Source organism: Solanum pennellii, chromosome 3, assembly GCF_001406875.1.
Source record: "Solanum pennellii chromosome 3, SPENNV200".
NCBI classification, from domain to species: domain Eukaryota; kingdom Viridiplantae; phylum Streptophyta; class Magnoliopsida; order Solanales; family Solanaceae; genus Solanum; species Solanum pennellii.
In genome coordinates this window covers 73,075,563-73,095,050 of record NC_028639.1, presented here as the reverse complement: position 1 = coordinate 73,095,050, position 19,488 = coordinate 73,075,563, and the positions used below count along the sequence as shown (strand labels likewise).

Here is a 19,488-nt window from a genome sequence, read left to right as displayed (position 1 = left end):
CATATACACACAACTTAATTATCATATTTTCTAAAATTTTCTAACATTTTAAAAAATTACAAAAATTTCTATTTTCCTAACTCGCTCTCCTAATCTATGATACATTTCTCACAATAATAATCTCTCCTACATTCCTCAAAAGAATTTGTATTCACATCTATCAGTATCTTTGAACATCCTTGATAAAATTTCCTTCGAAAACTACATGAGATACCTAATAGCAATATGTATTCAAATTTTGAGACTGACTAAACTCATTTCAGTCATTACAATACTTGATTTAAATTTTTATAGAAAGAAAAAGTTAATGTTACAACGTTATTTCTCGTTTCTTTTGGTCAATTTTGAAAAACTGACAGCTAATTAATAACTATTAAATTTACCTTCCACACAGGAATCAATACAATATATTTAAAAAACAGAAGATATTAGTATCAGTTTGTGATAATATAAAATATTAGAAATGAGTATTTTTTTAAGAATATAATCGACAATATTGTTACCTCTCCAAGTTCAAAATCTACACGTGTGACTCATAAAATGGAATAATCCAATTTCCAAAAGACCAGAAATGGAATAGTAAATTGTGTTAAAATATTGATCCCAAATCTTTAGGATTCTGTATTTGTTTTTGTTGCCATATGTTTACCTTTACGTATAAAAAATACTTAAATAATTTAAGTGTTACACACTTGACACTTGCACATGCTAATGTTGGGAACATATAAGTGATACGTTGAAAATTGAAATAGATAATATATATAAGATTTCTAATTATAAATTTCGAAGGAATAATTTTAATCATTTTTCTATTATTAGTTGATCTGACTTAGCTTCTTTATTTTAGAATTGTAAAATTTAAATTTATTGATTTTATACAACATTTTTTATTAAGTTAAATTTGTTTACAAGTCACAGTTCATGAGGTTTAGTGTGGACGAATTAAAACGTAGTTAATTGTTAGGTTACTATTATGAATATTCTTATTAAAATGTCTGACTAATATTTGTTCAAAATACTGCCAATTCAAACATTACTTTATCCCCAACAAAAAATAAATACAGATAATAAAATAAACGTGTTCATTTTGTTAAAAATCTACTGTTGATAGTTTTTTTCCCAATATAGCTATTCACCATTATTATAATTTCTTTCTATTTGGGTGTCCATCAACTTATTTTACCAGACATACATATAAAAATATGATGTCGATCAATTTTCTGAATAACTTATTTCTTATACGATAAATATATCTTTGTATAGCTTAATTTTAATTTAAACGAATAAATTATCATGTTCGATTAGATGTTAAGGCAAGTCTTTCAAACAAAAAAGAAGAAAGAAAGAATCCAAATTCATTACTTTTAACAATATTTAGACCTTTTTTTTTAAAAAAAATAAAATATTCAACAAAAAATGGTAAAAATGTGTTGAATGAAAATTGTAAGGGTTGGACTTGTACATTAGTACAAGGGATTTGCTGCGTGTTGTGTTCAGCAACGACTGCGAATGTGACATTTTACTTCTTATGACCAGAATTAGATTGCTGTTTACAAAAAGTGCACGTCCCTTTGAGAAAAAAGTATCTATGAAAGGGTCATTTTATTAATTGCTGACGACTTTTTTGGAATGACATAATTTTAATTATATTTATTAATTATTAAATTAGCTGCTGTATATATTAATTAATTTTTATAAAATATCTATTTTAATTTTAAAAAATATCAATATTAAATGAATAAAAAGGAATTATTTAATTAATTCCAAAACTTTTCTCTTAATTTCTCCGTCCCCACGCTAATCCAACAACCCCAGACCTCAGTCGTTTAAATAAGAACTAAATTACAATTTTTGCACCAATTCCAAGTTGAAAAAAAGTTGTTGAGTGCGGTTAGCAAAGTGTGCATATGTACACAACTTGTCACAAAGAATGTAACATTCTCTACCCACCTTCAAAAACAATTTTCCTTTAATGCTCATTCTGTAGAGAGTTTTTTCATTTTTTTTAGAGTTAGACGGTATAAATTTAATAAAAATATATTTTTATTATATTAATATAATTTTTTTGGCTATTTATAATGTTTTTTATATAATATTTTAATATTTAAATTTTTATTTTATATCTCAATTTAATATTTCTAATTTAATTTTAAAAATTAATTAAATTAACTCTAAAAAATATAAATTAACAACTAAAAAGCAAGGAAGAGATTACTATTAACAATTATAAAAGAAAAATTATGTAATAAAGTACTTCCTTCCTTTCAATTTATAATTTTAGAAATATGAATTTTTTTTTATAAATGTTCAGATATATTTTTATAGATTTTTTGCCAAATAAATGAAAATTTAATAGAGACAAAATAATAAAAGTGAGTCAAAATTGGGACAGAGGGGAGTTTTAGTTTTTTCATTTTTTTTTTTGTGTGTCTTCAGTCTCTTTCAAGGTTTTTAGTTGTTGATGACATATTTATACACAGTAGATTTTTGTATCTTTTTTTCTTGAGAACCTTTCTCTCCCAAAACCATCTTCATTGCCAGCCTTATCTCTCCCTTTCCCTCATGTTTATCTGTTGAAAAAGCTCAAATTTTTTGATTTCTTGAACTTGCAGAGTTAGAGATACAGAAAAATAGAGCAAATGGAAGCTGTTTCACAAACAAAAGGGCTTCTTTCTCATCCTTCCAAGCCCATAATCAGGGCATTTTACCCAATACCTCAAGGGGGTCTTAGGCATAGATTCAATTCTCTCAAACCCAAATCCCTTGAAGGGTTATCTCTATCCTCTGATGGGTTTCAAAAAGTTCAAAGCTTTTCAACAAAGCCACAATTGGTTGGTCAAAAAAACAGATTTTTCCCAATTTGCAGGGCAGAGGCTGCTGCTGCTGCTGATGGAGAACCAGTGCTTGAAGAGAAAGAGTCACCTAAGTTCATGGGGATTGAGGTTGTGACCCTCAAGAAAATTATCCCACTCGGGGCTATGTTCTTTTGTATTCTCTTCAATTACACAATCCTCAGAGACACTAAAGATGTATTGGTTGTAACAGCAAAAGGGTCAAGTGCTGAGATTATCCCTTTCTTGAAAACATGGGTGAATTTGCCTATGGCTGTAGGATTCATGCTGTTGTACACAAAGTTGGCTAATGTGTTGTCAAAGGAGGCTCTTTTCTATACTGTTATCCTTCCCTTTATTGCTTTCTTTGGGGCATTTGGTTTTGTTTTGTATCCTCTTAGCAATTACTTTCACCCTACAGCTCTTGCTGATAACCTTCTAAACATTTTGGGTCCAAGGTTTCTTGGGCCAATAGCTATATTAAGGATCTGGAGTTTCTGCTTGTTCTATGTCATGGCTGAACTTTGGGGAAGTGTGGTGATTTCAGTGCTTTTTTGGGGATTTGCTAATCAGGTAAATATATGATCATCCTTTGCTAAATCCTTTTTAATAACTGATCACTATTCTGATGTAGGTGGAACTTGTTATATTCTATTTATATGCTGTTTTGTGACTTTTCAGCTTATTGTTTATCCAACGGATTCCTGAAACTGCTTCCCTTTAGGGTGATATGAGCTCTCTTTAAACTGATATGTTGGGAACAGGCAAATGTACAAGTAGATGTACAACAGTCTTCCTTCAGTAGTTTTTCTGGTAATGGATATTGGCTCCCGAAACGGGTTTAGAAAGGGTGCATGGTTATGCTTTTATGTGCTGGTTAATAATTTTTTTCATTTGGGAGTTCAGAGGTTGATCTAGCTTTAAGGTGGGATACTCTCCTGTTTATCCTGCAATTTTGCTCATAAATTGCTAATATGTCGGTTGCACTCCTTTGTCATTGTTTCGCGTCCTGTCTATATTTTTATCTCTTCATTGTAGAGAGACTGACAAAAGTTCACTAAGCTAGTATTTGGGCATAGATTTTGGATCAGATTTGAAAATTTATGTTCAATCATCTGTTTAGGCGTGAAATTTGATCAAAATTTTTGAAAATCTAATCTTCAAATATTTCTAGTTCCCAAAAACTGGTGCTAAACCGGTAGCACCAGTTTTTTTTAGAGAAATTTCACTTCCACTGACAAAAGTTCAATTTTTTCCCCCAAATAAAATGCATCTCCAAAGATAACTTCAAGTTCCAAATGTTACAACTTCAAAAACTCAAATTTTCAAGTTTCAACTTCAAAATCTTTGGCCTAATTGGAGCTAAGGTTTCAGTCTATCACTTGCACTTTCCTTTTCCAGCTGTTCGAATGGCCAGTTATCAACTTGGTCAAATCATTTATGCGTTTTCAGTATCCCTGCTTGAGCATTATTTGAGAAAGCACTGTTATTAAGCTGCCTTTAAATATTTTCGATGATTTTATTTTGCAGATTACTACAGTTGATGAGGCTAAAAGATTCTATCCTTTGTTTGGACTTGGAGCAAATGTTGCTCTTATTTTCTCTGGCCGTACAGTGAAGTACTTCTCGAATTTAAGAAAATCATTGGGTCCTGGAGTTGATGGTTGGGCAGTCTCCTTGAAAGCAATGATGAGCATTGTAGTGGGGATGGGTGTTGCTATCTGTTTCATTTACTGGTGGGTGAATCACAATGTTCCTCTACCGACCCGTAGCAAGAAGAAGAAGGTAAACCACTTTGACATTTAAGGATCACATTTGCTGTTGTTATTATCATTTTCTGACAAAAATGTATTTTTGCAGGAGAAGCCTAACCTGAGCACGATGGAGAGCTTGAAAATTTTAGCATCTTCAAAGTATATCAGGGATCTTGCAACATTAGTCGTAGCATATGGGATTAGTATCAACCTTGTTGAGGTTACATGGAAATCGAAGCTCAAAGCTCAGGTACATTTTTACTAGGTGGTATGCGTTTTTATATGCTAAACTTAGTTTGCCTCTCATTTTAACTTGAAGAATCTTTTTCACACTCCGCCCTTTGCTAACTCTGCAGTTCCCAAGTCCGAATGAGTACTCTTCCTTCATGGGTGACTTCTCTACTGCTACTGGGATAGCTACTTTTACGATGATGCTGTTAAGTCAGTGGATCTTTGACAAATATGGTTGGGGAACAGCGGCTAAGATAACACCAACAGTCTTGCTTCTTACTGGAGTTGGATTCTTCTCCCTGATTTTGTTTGGTGACCCCCTTGCCCCGACCCTTGCTAAGTTTGGGCTCACTCCTCTTCTAGCAGCTGTCTATGTGGGTGCAATGCAAAACATTTTCAGTAAGAGTGCAAAGTACAGTCTGTTTGATCCTTGCAAAGAAATGGCCTACATTCCTTTGGATGAGGACACCAAGGTATATACTAATTTATTGCGTCTTAAAATTGTATTGAATCAGTGCTTCTATCAGAACTCAGATGTGCCAAATTGGTTATGCATAAATATATCCGTGCTTTCTAGGAATTGAATGTATGAAACATGTACAGTCGTAGCCTTTTATATTGCATGTAACTGACAAGTACTTGTCCGGACTTCTATAACTGTTAAACGGAGATGTTACTTCACATTCAATTGTTTCCTGAAAGTTAAGCTCAGTCATTTTCTTTTAACAGGTTAAAGGGAAGGCAGCTATTGATGTTGTCTGCAATCCACTGGGAAAGTCCGGAGGAGCCCTGATACAGCAATTCATGATTTTGACTTTTGGTTCACTTGCCAACTCAACTCCCTACCTTGGAGGTGTGCTCCTAGTAATTGTCCTTGCATGGTTGGCAGCAGCCAGGTCTTTAGATGGCCAATTTACTGCTCTGCGTCGTGAGGAAGAGATCGAGAAGGAAATGGAGAGAGCAGCGGTGAAGATTCCTATTGTGTCACAAGATGAAAGTGGTAATGGTTCTCTTACAAGTGACTCATCGTCACTGAATCCCACGGGAGGTGACTCAGCCAGTGCTTCAACTGAATCCTCCTCCCCAAGTAATCTGTAATATCATTGTTGAACATCATCATCTGCAAAGCAGGAGAATTATGTATGTTGGTAGCAGTTTCAACTATTGAATGAAGTTTGCAAGAATTTCTTGGTTGTAGGATTTTCTTTTTTTACTAGATAGAAATAAACACAAATAGAAGACAAGAATGGTACTGACTAAGATGTTGTAATCTTATTGCTCTCTTTGAGTTCTTTGATTAGATGATATGAAAATGCTATTACCTGAAACTTGTTCAAATGAACTACACAAAACTTTTTAGTAGTAACATCCAGAGCAAGTAGTTTCAGCTCAATCTGACTATTAACGAATCGAACACGGAAAGCATTTTCTCTGTTCTTTCTTATCGAACACACCTCGTCTTCACCCTCCTACACGCCTAATCTTCACCCTCACCTGCCTTTTCACCACACTTCACATACTGTTTGTTTAAATTATATATAAATACTTTTAAAATGGGATTCTTCAAAAATTACCTTTTTTTCATCCACATTAACAAAGAAAAGCTTCAACACTTTAACCCCAAATTGGAAATGAGACAATCCATAGGTGGGCTAAGTCATACCTTGATATAACTTAACTTGGTGATATTATGGTTATGAAAATATAAACTTATGTCTTTGCATAAAAAACTTGTTTGTCACGAGGGACAAAAGTGCAAATGGTCCTTTGATCCTCTCATTTAGCCCCATTTGAATATTGAGTTATTTTTTGTTAACTATGAGAAACCTTACAAAAGATATTTCTCTTTGATTTCCATTAGCCACAACAAAATGACTTTTTTTCTTATTATATAGTTTTATATTGTAATTAAACCAATGATAAGAAATACAAGCATACCAATTAAAATTTGGTAGTATTGAACGGTCACAACTCACAACTATAACTTATATCATCTGCCTAAATTCAGTTTAACCCGTTCCGACCGTTGGTCACAACACTACGTAAATTGTACTCTTTCTCAGCACATGATAGCCAAATTTCCAGCAAGCAAAAGAGAGAGAAACAAACTTAGAAGCCAAGGGTGTGGGCAGAGCAATTAATGGGATGGAAATGAAAAGGAAGGAAGACAAAGTAAAATTAATGCTAATATTCCGTTGAGTATATAGTGACACATCATGGCTGTTTCTCTGCTGAATAGAGAACAAAATTCATAATACTCCACATGAGAAAGGAAAATGACTTACACTTGTCATTTTAATTTGTCTTCCCTACTCCCCCACACCTTCCCCCTTTATCCTTTTTCCTATCCCTCCTCTTCCCACCACACTCATGTTCAAGCCACAAACGGTCAACAACTACATCTAACCACTAAAAAAACTCAGGTCGAAGCTAATTCAGAATTTAAAATTAACGTGTTATTAACTTTTAGAAGTTTTCAGTATTGAATTCAACATACTTGTAAAATTATAAATTTAAAACATGATATTTGTTGATCGGACACTCCTTTTACCTTTATTATTATTATTATTGTCATGTGTCGATTACAACTTCCTCAAAGATTATGCTTACAAGCTCGAAACGAAATGGCATGACGTTGTATACTATATACAACAAACTCAATTCACATCATTATCATATATTATTATAAGTGGGAAGCTCCCAACTTAAAAGTTAAATTACTATTTTACCTTTATTTTATCTCTAAACTAAATAAATATTAATATATAATTAATTTAATATTAAATAATATTTTTTTATTTAAATTCATGCCTCTAGACACAATGGTTCAAATTCTTTTGGGAAATAGCTACAATGAAGAGGAAAGACCAAAAGTTGTATTTTCCTTAATAAATGTGTATATCAGTTACAATGAAGAGGAAAGACTAAAGTTGTATTTTCATTAATAAATGTGTATATCAATTCTTCTTTATAAAAAATCAATTTAATTTTGACTTGGAACTGTGTCATGATTATTTTTTATCACCTTTTGTTGTTAATAGAGAAAAGATATTCAAGAAGTAGTATTACTAAAGATAATTTCATTCATATTGAATCTTTATGTTTTTTCTTTTTATTATTTTATTTATTTAATCTTGATTTTGTTTATTGTATTTTAATATATTTTCTTTAAGTTTTTGATCTTGTTTTCATCAAATTGTGCTAAGAATCTGTAATACAATTTGTTAATTTTGCATGATCTTTTTAGTGTTATGTGTTTTTGATTCTTCTTTTTTAATATTAGATTTTGATATATTCTTTGAATATTAACTTTTTTATTGGTTTTATGGTATTTGATATGCTTAGCCTCATTGTGGTTTCAATCTAGACTAGAAGAAGTTTACACAGTTATTATTTTATTTGTGTGGTCTTGTTAATATGTTGTATCATTGAATTTTTTTTATATTTATTTTTTGACTATTTTTAGTAATTTTGAAATGTATTCTCGAGGTATTGCTCAATTTTATACGTTATGTGATAGTTTTCTATTTTTTACCTTGAGATTTCAATTTTTGTTGGTTCTTTGACGAATTTTTTCATCCTTTAAGAAATGTAGTTATTACTGTCAACACATAGTATAGGATCATAGAGACATTAACTTTCAAAAAGTCATCGTAGTAATGCCACTTTTATGGTACCAATTAAATTGAAAAATTGAAAAGTCATGCATATATGTAATACAAGTGTATGTAATACAAATGACCAGTGAATAAATATATGGTTCTCATATCTATATTTGATAATAGGGTAATATTACTTGATGTTTCAATTGATTCACAAAATTTGGAGTATACATATCACCCTTCATTGTTTTAAATTTATGATTATTTTTCTAAAAAATCTACTTTATGCCTCATTTATATATTTTATACTTGTGTCATTTAAAAAAATGGAATATTAATTAATAGGGTACACGTGCGTTGCACGTGAGCAAAGACTAGTGTTTAATAAAAAGAACGAGGGAAGCTAAAAAAAAAATAAACACGGGATTTAATCTACTACATAACTTACAAGCTCCATCAAAGGGTATTATTGTCATCAACAGATAAAAACAATGTTGTCAAACATTATGTGGTGCTGTCGCTCCTAACATTTTTTTATCCACTTGAGGTAATAAATCTCACGTAACAACAAGAGAGGGAAAAAAACATCAATGGCCATAAATTTTCTTTCATCTATATGAATTACTCTAGCTAGTGTGTGTATATTCACACAAACTCCAAAAATGATGAAATTGTCACCAGAATCCGTTAATCTTTCCGGCAAATCCACGCATTTCTCGGCCGAATGTTGGTTCGACGACACATGTATCCTCGACATGGACTACTTTGTCAAGACACTTTCCGGTATTAAAGCAAAAGGTGTCCGTCCTGAACTCATTGGCTCAATTATTACTCACTACGCTTCTAAATGGCTCCCTGACCTTTCTAATGACGAAGGTATTTATATAAATTCTTTTTTTTTATACATATCTTAGTAGCTCAGTTAGTTGACTATCCGAATTTTTAATTGATAGGTTCAGATGTTTTTATCAGCCAGAAAGATTTTGAGGACTCACCGGAAAGTGTAACAGCGATATGGATGAAGAAGAGGTTTTTCGTGGAAACATTAGTGGGAATTCTCCCGCCGGAGAAGGATTCGATTCCGTGCAATTTCCTCTTACGGTTGCTTCGGGTAGCGAATATGGTTCGGGTCGAGCCAAGTTACCGGGTTGATTTGGAGAAAAGGATATCATGGCAATTGGATCAGGCTACATTGAAGGAGTTATTGATTCCATCATTTGTTCATACGTGTGGGACATTATTGGATGTTGAACTTGTTCTTAGGTTGGTTAAGAGGTTTATGAATTTGGATGAAAGTGTAAGAAGTGGATCTGCTTTAATTAAAGTTGCTAAACTTGTCGATAATTACTTAGCTGAAGCTGCTGTTGATGCTAATTTGACATGGTCGGAGTTTTTTGGACTTGCTGATGCACTTCCTGCTCATGCTCGTTCTACAGATGATGGCTTGTACAGAGCCATTGATACCTACCTCAAAGTAAGTCAAAAACTTGTTGAATTTTAATTATAGTAACTCTTTAAAATGAGGTTAGTGAAGAATGAAAATTCATGTAGCGGACTATAATTTGTTTGATACTGTTGTGTGTCAAATGTGATATTCTTTTCAAAAAAAAATATTTAACGCTAACCCATGAAAATATGGCAGACACATCCCGGGGTGTCAAAACAAGAAAGAAAAACTCTATGTAGATTGATTGACAGCAGAAAGCTATCGCTAGAGGCATCTCTACACGCAGCACAAAACGAACGTTTACCAGTACGGGCAGTAATTCAATTGTTGTTATCCGAACAAACAAAGGTTAACAGGCATCAAATTGATTGGAGTGGTTCTTTTGTAAGCGGAGCGCGAAGTCCCAATCAACTAGGACTAATTGAGCCTCCAGCTCGGTGTATGTCAAAGCGCGAAATGAACGCTCAGCAAATGGAGATAAAGAGGTTAAAAGAAGATGTCCTGAGGCTACAGAGTCAGTGTATGACAATGCAATCACAAATTGAGAAGTTGTTAGAGAAGAAAAGAGGAAGTGGTTTGTTTGGTTGGAAAAAGATAATTGTGCCTTCTTTAGTGAATAAGGTTGATAAAATTGGAGAAATTGATAGAGAAACTGATGTGGGAAGACAAACACCAGGGGATATGAAGACTAGGCTTGTTAGAGGCAGAACACCTAACAAATGGAGGAAATCTTTGTCCTGATGAGAAAAAAATTGGTGTTCAATTTGGAATACGTGCAGGTTATCAGTCAATGCAAAAGTACTAGAACAACTAATTAAGATTCATATAATAAGCTTTAGTTATTTTAATATCTTTCTATCTTGTACTTCCTGTCTCATGAAAAAAGAACAAAAAAAAGAGGACTTTGTATCTTATATTTAATTTATTTATCTGAATTTGTTCTTTTGTCAAAAGGGGAAAATATCTCCACTCTTTGAAAGGGCTATTTCTAACATTCATTCTACATTAGACTTATCAATCATTTGTCCCCTCTTTCCTTCTCTAGAAGAGAGATTGAGAAGAGAATAATGAATGAAATGGTTCGAAAGTCGTTATAGAAGGTTGAACAAATTCTTAATGAAGCTAGTTTATTAATTAGATAAATCTCGCTTTGTGTTCTTTCTCTACTTTATTTGATAGGGGACAAGAAATACTATTCTATTAAAAACAAAGAAAAATTAGCAATGCAATTTCAAATAGCTTGAGTTTGAAAGCTACCTGCTATTTATCGACAGGGGAGAAAATAATTATTGATTGTTTTGCTTATTTAATATAGTATGACGGACTTGAAGGAAGATTATCATTTCTACCCAAATACGATCATATCTTTATTAATTTGTTGAACCCAGAGGATCATCGTAAGCAGCAAGGTCAATCATATAAGTAATATAATTTGAGGTAATCATCGAGTGCAAATAAGATTTTACTTTGTCTAACATTTCCAAGCACTATATACAAAGAGAGGGAAAAGCAACAAATTATTTGATAGACTATAGTTGGCTAAAATAGAACAAATACTTAACGGCGTCGTATGGGGATATTCAAAGTATCTCTTATCGGCTAAACCCCTGGTGTTTGATAGCCGTTTAAACATTCTCCTAAAACCCCGCCGGAAAAATAAAATCCGACATGCTCCTTCTCTACTACACCTCCCAATATGGCGGCGGTCTCTGCTAAAACCCCAACTATATCTCTCCCTTTAGACCCCCAGAACCCTCAATTCTCTAAACTCCATTCTTCTAAATCTCTAAATTTCTCTCATATCTTCCAAAAATCCCATCTTTTTTCCCTTAAAAACCCCCACCAAAATTCTATCCTTAGTTCCTCTTCCACCTCTACTCCCACCACTGACCCAAATTCCCATCTTATCCAATTATGCTTCCACAACCAGCTGGAACAAGCAATAGTGTTCTTGAAGTCAATAAAGGACCTTCATGGCACCATAGAAGAAGACACTTTTGTTACTTTAGCTAGGCTTTGTGAATTCAAGAGAGCATCGAATGAGGCGTGTGAAGTATTTTCTTGCATACTCAACTGTATGACCCAGTTGAGCTTGAGGCTTGGAAATGCCTTGCTGAGTATGTTTGTCAGGTTGGGGAATTTGGGTGATGCTTGGTATGTTTTTGGGAAAATGGAGGAAAGGGATGTGTTCTCTTGGAATGTTTTGATTGGTGGGTATGCGAAAAATGGGTATTTTGATGAGGCTTTGGATTTGTATCAACGGATGTTGTGGGTTGGAATTAGGCCTGATGTCTATACTTTTCCTTGTGTCTTGAGGACTTGTGGGGGTTTGCCTGATTGGAGAATGGGTAGGGAGATACATGCTCATGTAATACGTTTTAGCTATGATTCGGAAATCGATGTCGTTAATGCATTGATTACAATGTATGTTAAGTGTGGTGATGTTTGCAGTGCAAGAGTGCTGTTTGATGGAATGTCTAAGAGAGATAGAATTTCTTGGAATGCTATGATTTCGGGTTACTTTGAGAATGGTGAGTTTTTGGAGGGGTTAGTCTTGTTCTCCTCAATGCGGGAATTTGGTTTTCTTCCGGATTTGATGACCATGACAAGTGTGATTTCAGCTTGTGAGGCTCTTGGGGATGACAGGTTAGGGAGAGCACTTCACGGGTATGTGTCAAGAATGGAATTTTATAGTGATGTTTCGGCTCATAACTCTCTCATTCAACTTTATTCAGCTATTGGGAGCTGGGAGGAAGCAGAAAAGATCTTTGATAGGATACAATGTAAAGATGTAGTTTCATGGACTGCAATGATCTCGGGTTATGAGAGTAATGGGTTTCCTGAGAAGGCCCTTAAAACGTACAAAATGATGGAGCTAGAAGGTGTCATGCCGGATGAAATTACTATTGCTTCTGTTCTATCTGCCTGTACGTCATTAGGCCTTCTAGAAATGGGTGTTAAGCTTCAACATCTAGCCGAAAGAAGAGGACTTATAGCATACGTGATTGTCTCAAACACTCTGATCGACTTGTTTTCGAAGTGCAACTGTATTGACAAGGCATTGGAAATTTTTCACAGGATACCGGATAAAAATGTCATATCTTGGACTTCTATCATTCTTGGTCTTAGGATAAATAATCGCAGTTTGGAAGCTTTAAATTTTTTTAGAGAAATGAAACGCCATCAGGATCCCAATTCTGTTACCTTAATGTCTGTCCTCTCTGCATGTTCTAGAATCGGTGCACTGATGTGTGGTAAAGAAATACATGCATATGTATTGAGAAATGGAATGGAATTTCATGGTTTTTTACCCAATGCACTCCTTGATTTCTACGTGAGGTGTGGAAGGATGGCCCCAGCACTGAATCTGTTTAATATGCAGAAAGAGGATGTTACTGCTTGGAATATCTTGCTGACTGGCTATGCTCAGCGAGGGCTAGGTGCACTTGCAATCGAGCTTTTTGATGGAATGATAAGTTCAAGAGTAAAGCCAGACGAAATTACTTTCATTTCTCTGTTACGTGCTTGTAGTAGATCTGGGTTGGTGACTGAAGGCCTTGATTATTTGAATAGCATGGAGAGTAAATACTGTATTGTTCCCAATCTGAAGCATTATGCTTGTGTGGTTGATCTGCTAGGCCGTGCAGGTTTTGTGGAAGATGCTTATGATTTTATTCTATCATTGCCTGTGAAACCCGATTCCGCTATCTGGGGGGCTTTATTAAATGCGTGTAGGATCCACAGGCAGGTTGAACTTGGAGAACTAGCAGCTAGACACATCCTTGAAACAGATGAGAGAGGTGTGGGATATTATGTACTCCTCTGCAACTTCTATTCTGACAATGGTAGATGGGATGAAGTTGTAAGATTAAGGAAGTTTATGATAGAAAAAGGACTGACTATTGATCCTGGTTGCAGCTGGATAGAAGTAAAGGGAAATGTACATGCATTTCTTAGTGGTGATAACTTACATCCCCAAAGGAAGGAGATTAATGCAGTTCTAGAAGGATTTTATGAAAAAATGGAGGCAGCACGTCGTAGTAAATCAGAGAGACATACAGTAAATGAAGTTAAAAACTCAAAAGCCGAGATCTTTTGTGGACACAGTGAGAGACTAGCTATTGGATTTGGTCTTATAAATACAGCTCCAGGGACGCCTATTTGGGTTACAAAGAATCTTTATATGTGCAAGAGCTGTCACGACACAATCAAGTTTATCTCTGAGGTTGTTCGGAGGGAGATTGCAGTTAGAGATACTGAGCAATTCCATCATTTTAAGGATGGAAGATGCACATGTGGGGATGAAAATTATTTGGGAGAAACTTGAAATTCATAACCAGAAGGAATCGAATCATAAGTGGCAAAGTAGAATCTGTTCATTGTGATGGGCAAAGCCAGGTGTTTATATTCAGGATGTAAGCTGACGAGCTCCTGGGTACCCAACACACCTCTAGGTTGCTATCCCAGATGAAATCTCATCCACAGCGCGGCACTGCACCGTCTGTTTCTTCTGCAGACAACATCAACTGCCCTTCAGCAGGAATGTTTGTTTCCCCTGTGGTAATGCTCTCGCAAGCTAGAATATTGTGAAATGTTTACAATGTCGAAGACAATTTTGTGATACTCAACATAGAGATGCCTGATTTACTGTATATAGCACATACCTTTCTCCCATACTTGAAGATAGGGGCTAGTTCTTGGTTACTTTAGCAAAGTGGTTTTAGAAACTTGTATATCTTGGTGGTGGTATGATTTTGGTGCTCATAGAGCTGGGAGGCTTGGCTAGATTATAGTATTTGTAGAACTGCATGAACCTGAAGGGTCATGAAAACAAACATTGGTTTCTCATAAACCTGTTCCAAATCTTTCTTCAAATATAATGTACGAAGGAGAAAGATGTTCTGTATTGTCTGCTGAAAAAAAGTTAATTTAAGTTAAGAAAAGGTAAGTTCACACTACATAATGGATGTGCATAAAGACTATTGGTTAGCTCTGTGGTATCTGATCTCAATGGATCAACAGTAAAGCATTGAGGTCATGTAATTATTTGTTGTTAATGTTTTCACTGACCAGCAAACCGCTATTCATTTTAAAATTGTTGACAGAAAGAGTTGTGGCGAGAAATCTTTCCTCTTATTTTTCTGCACAATCTGATTTTGCCTTGGAAAAAAGCATAACCGGACATGTCATCTTCCATATTCCCAAGGAAATTCAATATAGTCACTTCATTAGAAATCTTTATGCCAAACAACAAGCTGTTATTACAAATCCTTCAAAAGAATAAAAGAGTACACTATTTGTATAAAGAATTCACACAAAGCACCATTCACACACGAAAATTTAGTTCTATATCCAAACCTACATCTTCACTGCTCTCTTGATTGTTTTGATGGATGATTTTATGAAGCCCATATTACCTCCTACCAGACTTTCATCGCTATCATCACCAACGACTGATGGCTTCTTCCTCATGCAATCCACTCTCTTTTTCATGCCACTCAAGAGGAGAGATGGTGAGGATGGGATACGCCTAAACAACCTAACACTGTCAGACCTCAATAGTTCTCTTTCCTTATCCTTTTCGCTCTTCCTTGCAGTCCTTTCGCAGCTGCTAGATCTCCCTACTCCCTTAGAAGCAGAACCTACATCACTGGCCCTCCTTTCTGGAATTAAACTGTAGGGAGGAGGATTCCTGCATAGTAAATTTTGACCCTTAAGTTCAGTTCTTACTTCCCTTTTCCCATTACCTCTGTTTGAGAATGATTTCCTGGCTGACATTTGAACAACTTCCTCTCTTTTTGTTTCTTCTTCCTGATGGACATCTTCTTTTTCATTTTGCACCTTCTGTGGCAGTTTCACATCCCCAGCTATTTCTGCATCCTCAGATTCAGATATCTTCATCTCCTTTTGTGGGTACTTGATATTCAGCTTTGTTATCGTGCCATCGATCTCATTAGTTTCATCTTTTTCTGCATTAAGAGTTCTCTTACCACTATCATTCTCCTCAGCAGTCTTGATACCAAAGTCGGTTGGTTCTTCAGAGTTATCCAAAAGCAACTGAAGCCATTTTTCAACATTTCCTTTCCCACGCTGCTGTCTGCTCTCTTCGTCCTCCTCCTGTCTTTCAGTTTCATGAAAAGTGGGAAACCCACGGTTGCATGTTATCTCATCTTCTTCTTCTTCTTGTATCTCTATATTTTGAACCTTCTGATCTGTTGGATCCTCATCCTTCACCTGCAGATTAGTGTTGTTACTGCGATCAGAGGGGATTCCTATGCTGATTCTGTGAGTTTCCCTCTCTTGTCCTCCATTTAGAGATAGTCTAGCCTCGTATGCTTTCTGCTCTTCCTCCAAAAATACTCTCAACTCCTTGTGCATAATGTCCTTGGGATTCATCTCGGGCAAGCATAGAACTCTCATATCATCTTTCTCAAATTCTGCCTTTGAGCAGCTGCCAGGTAGAAGAAGATGAGTCTTCTCATCTCTCTCTCCACCCGGAAATTCATCCATTCTTGATCTTTTTCTTGTTTGGTCCCACTCAGGTCTTATCTGCTGCTCGAGTTCATCTCTCTGTTTGAATCTCCTGTGTAGGTCTCTCTCTGCAGAATCACAAATTGCTCTTTGAGCTTCAAGTCTTGCCATAAGGGCATTAGCTGCTGCCTGATTCAACCTCACTTGTTCTTTATACACAATACTCCTGCAAATCACATAAACCAATAGAGTAAGAGACTAAGAGCATATAATCACACAAGCTAAATGGATTTCTATTTTTCTAATTGACATGTTTCTCCAGAGATCTTACTGGTGCATGGCATCTCGAATCATCTTCTCAAGCATAGATTTATAAGAAGATTGTGCCTCAGCTAATCGTCGACACTTCTCAGCTCTCCTTCTTTTCTTTGTTAGGATTAGCTCCAAATCTTGTACAGCTGCTTTCTCCTCCTCAGTCTTCTGCTTCAATTCACCTACTTCATCATCCAATTTCTGTATTTCTGCCTGCATCTTTGCTGTCTCATCTCTGTGTCTTAAAGAATCTCTAGCTATCACAATAGCCTGGTATGGATTGGTTTCCATGGTTGGATCTTCATTTTCTTTCAGATCCGTTTTTGATCTCTTACAAGCTGTCACGAAAAACCAAAAACACAAAGCTCATTAAAACAAAAAACCAAAGAAACAATGACTAGTTTCACACGACTTTTTGGAAACTAACCAACAATAGGAGTGTTTGATCTTGGTCTCCTATTTATATCCAATGATTTCAGAGCTGAGGAAGAATCAAAAGACTCCCTTCGAGATAAAACAACAGCTGCTGGAGCAAGCCCAATCTTTTCTCTCGACTCAACAAAATGTTGAGGAAAAACATGTGAATCAACAGTTTGTGAGGCATTCAATTCTTCACTTTCACCTTCAGAAAACAACCAGGAAAATGCTCTACGCCTGAAAATAATGACACAATGAGAATCTAGCAGTTGCAAAATCTCACTTTGAAACTGGAAATGCACTCAACAAATATACACAGCATCCTACCTGAAATCTGCATTTGATATAGCAAAGATGGACAAGAACTGGTTAATCGATATACCAACTTGCAGATCCCACCAGGGTATAAGGAATTCCAGCTTGTTATTCTTTTTCTTACAGGCTTGCCACTGCATTATCCGCAGATTGCTTGGAACAGTTAGTCCTCCTCCTGCAATTTCATTGAATGTCACATATACAGAACTCATTAAACGCAGAAAATGATGGTTGATAAACGTAACTTTTTGTCAATGTACATAAGTTAAAGTCTATGCAGTAAAACACAAGGATGATGAGTAATTACTGGAGCAAGGAAACCAGTGATCAATTTCCCATGCCAAAGGTGAAGCTGAATCAGCATGATAATACAGAACATTGCCATACGAGTCTACTCGAAATACTTCAGGATCAAATCCTGCATTCCTGGAGTTCAAATCATAATCAAGAATGAGAAAGACTTCTTTTCAAGCTTTTCCTTAGTTATTCAGTTTGGATAAACAGAATAGCATCACAATTGATTCTTACCCCAGGTGGCTAAGTTGCTTCCACAACAGAGACATAAACATCTTGGTCTTTGTGTTTGGTTGTGCATTCTGATCAATGATGGGAAACATTTCGTCCAATTCCTTGGCTCTCAAAACCTATTACCAATCAAAATTCTGCTAAGGTTGATTTGTTCTAAATGAAACTTTATTGTTGTCCGAGATCAGTTAAGTGATTTGAAATTGAAAATCAAGGTATCAAATTCACAAGGTTTGGTGGAAAAAAAGAGAGGAAAAAACCAGTATTTCCCTCACTGAAATATAACTCTAATCAAATTCTAAATCCATAATTTCAAAATTACAACGAGTGAACCTTAAAAATTGAACCCATCGAAATTAAATCTTACATCCGCCAGTAGCAACTAAATTAACAAATAGAAGCAAGAAAAACAAATCCACCATAAATCCAACAAAAAATTGGGGAAGGGGGTGCTCAGTTTGTGTTAAAAATCCAAGAGGACAGATTAATCCATTCCTTATGGTGAACCAGAGCAAGCAAGATAAAGCAAATCCATACATTTGATTTAATCAAATTCCACATCGAATAATAATTAATCTTGAATAAAAAGATTGAGTCTTTATGTTACCTCATGTTGTGGCAGAGCATATGGAGTGAAAGTGAAAGGAGGGCCACGGCTGAAGGGGCCAAAGCTTCGATCTTTACAGATCTTGGCATAGGCCTTTGGGTATCCAAGACCTTGATCAATCACCATTTCTTCAGGGGTAAAAACAAGATCGCCAGCCATTGGAGTGAGGGGAACCTCTGTTTTTTGCAGAAAAAATTGAAGAATGAAAAAATCAGAACTGAAGAGAAAAACAGAGCAAAGGTGATTTTGATGAAACAAAAGGAGAGACCAACGGTCATGTCATTTTTAAAAAGGTCGAGAGTTGTAACGGCTACATATTCTCTCCCATATAAGTTCAGATGTTTGTCATTAAAGTCTTGACTATTTAGAAAGACTATATTACCCTTATGAAGTACAGATATGAGCTGAGCTGGATGGATATTTGTAATCTACACAAGGGTAATTTGGTCAAACAAAGGGAACGTTATAGAACAGGTCATCATTTAAGTTTGAACAAGAGTGAAACAAATATAGTATTATTACTACTAGTAAAAGGTCAAAGTGAAAAGTTCCTTTTTAGTACGACAAATCAAGTACACATATGAGGAGGCTCTTGCTAAATTCGATGTTGTACCCACATTGTAGGACGGGGATTCCTTCTTTTTATCAATGTTCTTGGTATTTTTATTTGAATTCGACAAAAATTCTCGAAAAATGTCAACTTTACTTCAAAGTTTTATATGTGAAATGCCAATATAATGGAATGGAGTTTAAGTTTTTTATGATTTTTCTAGAATTTGAACAACGGGTGTGTTTGGTTGGTGAGTAGAAAATATTTTCTGGAAATGATTTTTAATGTTTGATTTATAAATGAAAAATGTTTTTGAGAGACATCTTTTACTTTTACTAGAGTAAAAAATAATTTATGACATTGAAAATATTTTTCAAAATCAAAATTATTATTTTTTTGGGTGGTGGTGGGGGTGGGGGAGGGGAG

General features: G+C 35.1%; 4 protein-coding genes across 6 annotated transcripts; 3 read left to right on the top strand and 1 right to left on the bottom strand.

Annotated features, from left to right (window-relative positions):
- Positions 1–2,477: 2,477 nt before the first annotated feature.
- LOC107014632 (plastidic ATP/ADP-transporter) lies at positions 2,478–6,144 on the top strand. The gene is made up of 5 exons (XM_015214626.2): positions 2,478–3,404; positions 4,362–4,616; positions 4,692–4,835; positions 4,942–5,289; positions 5,546–6,144. The coding sequence occupies exons 1-5, from the start codon at positions 2,640–2,642 to the stop codon at positions 5,912–5,914; spliced, it is 1,881 nt and encodes a 626-aa protein (XP_015070112.1). The 5' UTR covers positions 2,478–2,639; the 3' UTR covers positions 5,915–6,144.
- A 2,801-nt stretch (positions 6,145–8,945) lies between these two features.
- LOC107012309 (root phototropism protein 3-like) lies at positions 8,946–10,868 on the top strand. Of its 3 annotated transcripts, none has more exons than XM_015212113.2 (3): positions 8,946–9,294; positions 9,378–9,892; positions 10,061–10,868. In XM_015212113.2, the coding sequence occupies exons 1-3, from the start codon at positions 9,081–9,083 to the stop codon at positions 10,604–10,606; spliced, it is 1,275 nt and encodes a 424-aa protein (XP_015067599.1). In that variant the 5' UTR covers positions 8,946–9,080; the 3' UTR covers positions 10,607–10,868. The 3 variants fall into 3 exon arrangements, with proteins under 3 accessions (XP_015067599.1, XP_015067598.1, XP_015067597.1); XM_015212112.2 differs by having other exon boundaries at positions 9,372–9,892; XM_015212111.2 differs by having other exon boundaries at positions 8,946–9,298; positions 9,373–9,892.
- Positions 10,869–11,381: 513 nt separating this feature from the next.
- LOC107012535 (pentatricopeptide repeat-containing protein At1g15510, chloroplastic) lies at positions 11,382–14,823 on the top strand. The gene has a single exon (XM_015212399.2). The coding sequence runs from the start codon at positions 11,562–11,564 to the stop codon at positions 14,190–14,192; it is 2,631 nt and encodes an 876-aa protein (XP_015067885.1). The 5' UTR covers positions 11,382–11,561; the 3' UTR covers positions 14,193–14,823.
- A 236-nt stretch (positions 14,824–15,059) lies between these two features.
- LOC107015083 lies at positions 15,060–18,797 on the bottom strand. The gene is made up of 7 exons (XM_015215251.2): positions 18,513–18,797; positions 17,909–18,024; positions 17,688–17,806; positions 17,393–17,555; positions 17,076–17,302; positions 16,668–16,986; positions 15,060–16,562 (listed from the first exon to the last, which is right to left on the bottom strand). Exons 1-7 carry the CDS (start codon positions 18,669–18,671, stop codon positions 15,224–15,226), a joined length of 2,442 nt encoding a protein of 813 aa, XP_015070737.1. The 5' UTR covers positions 18,672–18,797; the 3' UTR covers positions 15,060–15,223.
- Between the last annotated feature and the right edge of the window lie 691 nt (positions 18,798–19,488).

What these genes read in the sequence shown, in the direction of transcription:
- LOC107014632 (XM_015214626.2), top strand. Translation starts at nt 2,640, where the DNA reads ATGGAAGCTGTTTCACAAACAAAAGGGCTTCTTTCTCATCCTTCCAAG. An exon ending in TTTGGGGATTTGCTAATCAG is followed by an intron (nt 3,405 to 4,361) that starts GTAAATATATGA and finishes TTTATTTTGCAG; the next exon opens with ATTACTACAGTTGATGAGGC. An exon ending in CCCGTAGCAAGAAGAAGAAG is followed by an intron (nt 4,617 to 4,691) that starts GTAAACCACTTT and finishes GTATTTTTGCAG; the next exon opens with GAGAAGCCTAACCTGAGCAC.
- LOC107012309 (XM_015212111.2), top strand. Translation starts at nt 9,081, where the DNA reads ATGATGAAATTGTCACCAGAATCCGTTAATCTTTCCGGCAAATCCACG. An exon ending in CTTTCTAATGACGAAGGTAT is followed by an intron (nt 9,299 to 9,372) that starts TTATATAAATTC and finishes TTAATTGATAGG; the next exon opens with TTCAGATGTTTTTATCAGCC. An exon ending in CCATTGATACCTACCTCAAA is followed by an intron (nt 9,893 to 10,060) that starts GTAAGTCAAAAA and finishes AAAATATGGCAG; the next exon opens with ACACATCCCGGGGTGTCAAA.
- LOC107012535 (XM_015212399.2), top strand. Translation starts at nt 11,562, where the DNA reads ATGGCGGCGGTCTCTGCTAAAACCCCAACTATATCTCTCCCTTTAGAC.
- LOC107015083 (XM_015215251.2), bottom strand. Translation starts at nt 18,671, where the DNA reads ATGGCTGGCGATCTTGTTTTTACCCCTGAAGAAATGGTGATTGATCAA. An exon ending in ATGCTCTGCCACAACATGAG is followed by an intron (nt 18,025 to 18,512) that starts GTAACATAAAGA and finishes GATTGGTAATAG; the next exon opens with GTTTTGAGAGCCAAGGAATT. An exon ending in AAGCAACTTAGCCACCTGGG is followed by an intron (nt 17,807 to 17,908) that starts GTAAGAATCAAT and finishes TTTGAACTCCAG; the next exon opens with GAATGCAGGATTTGATCCTG.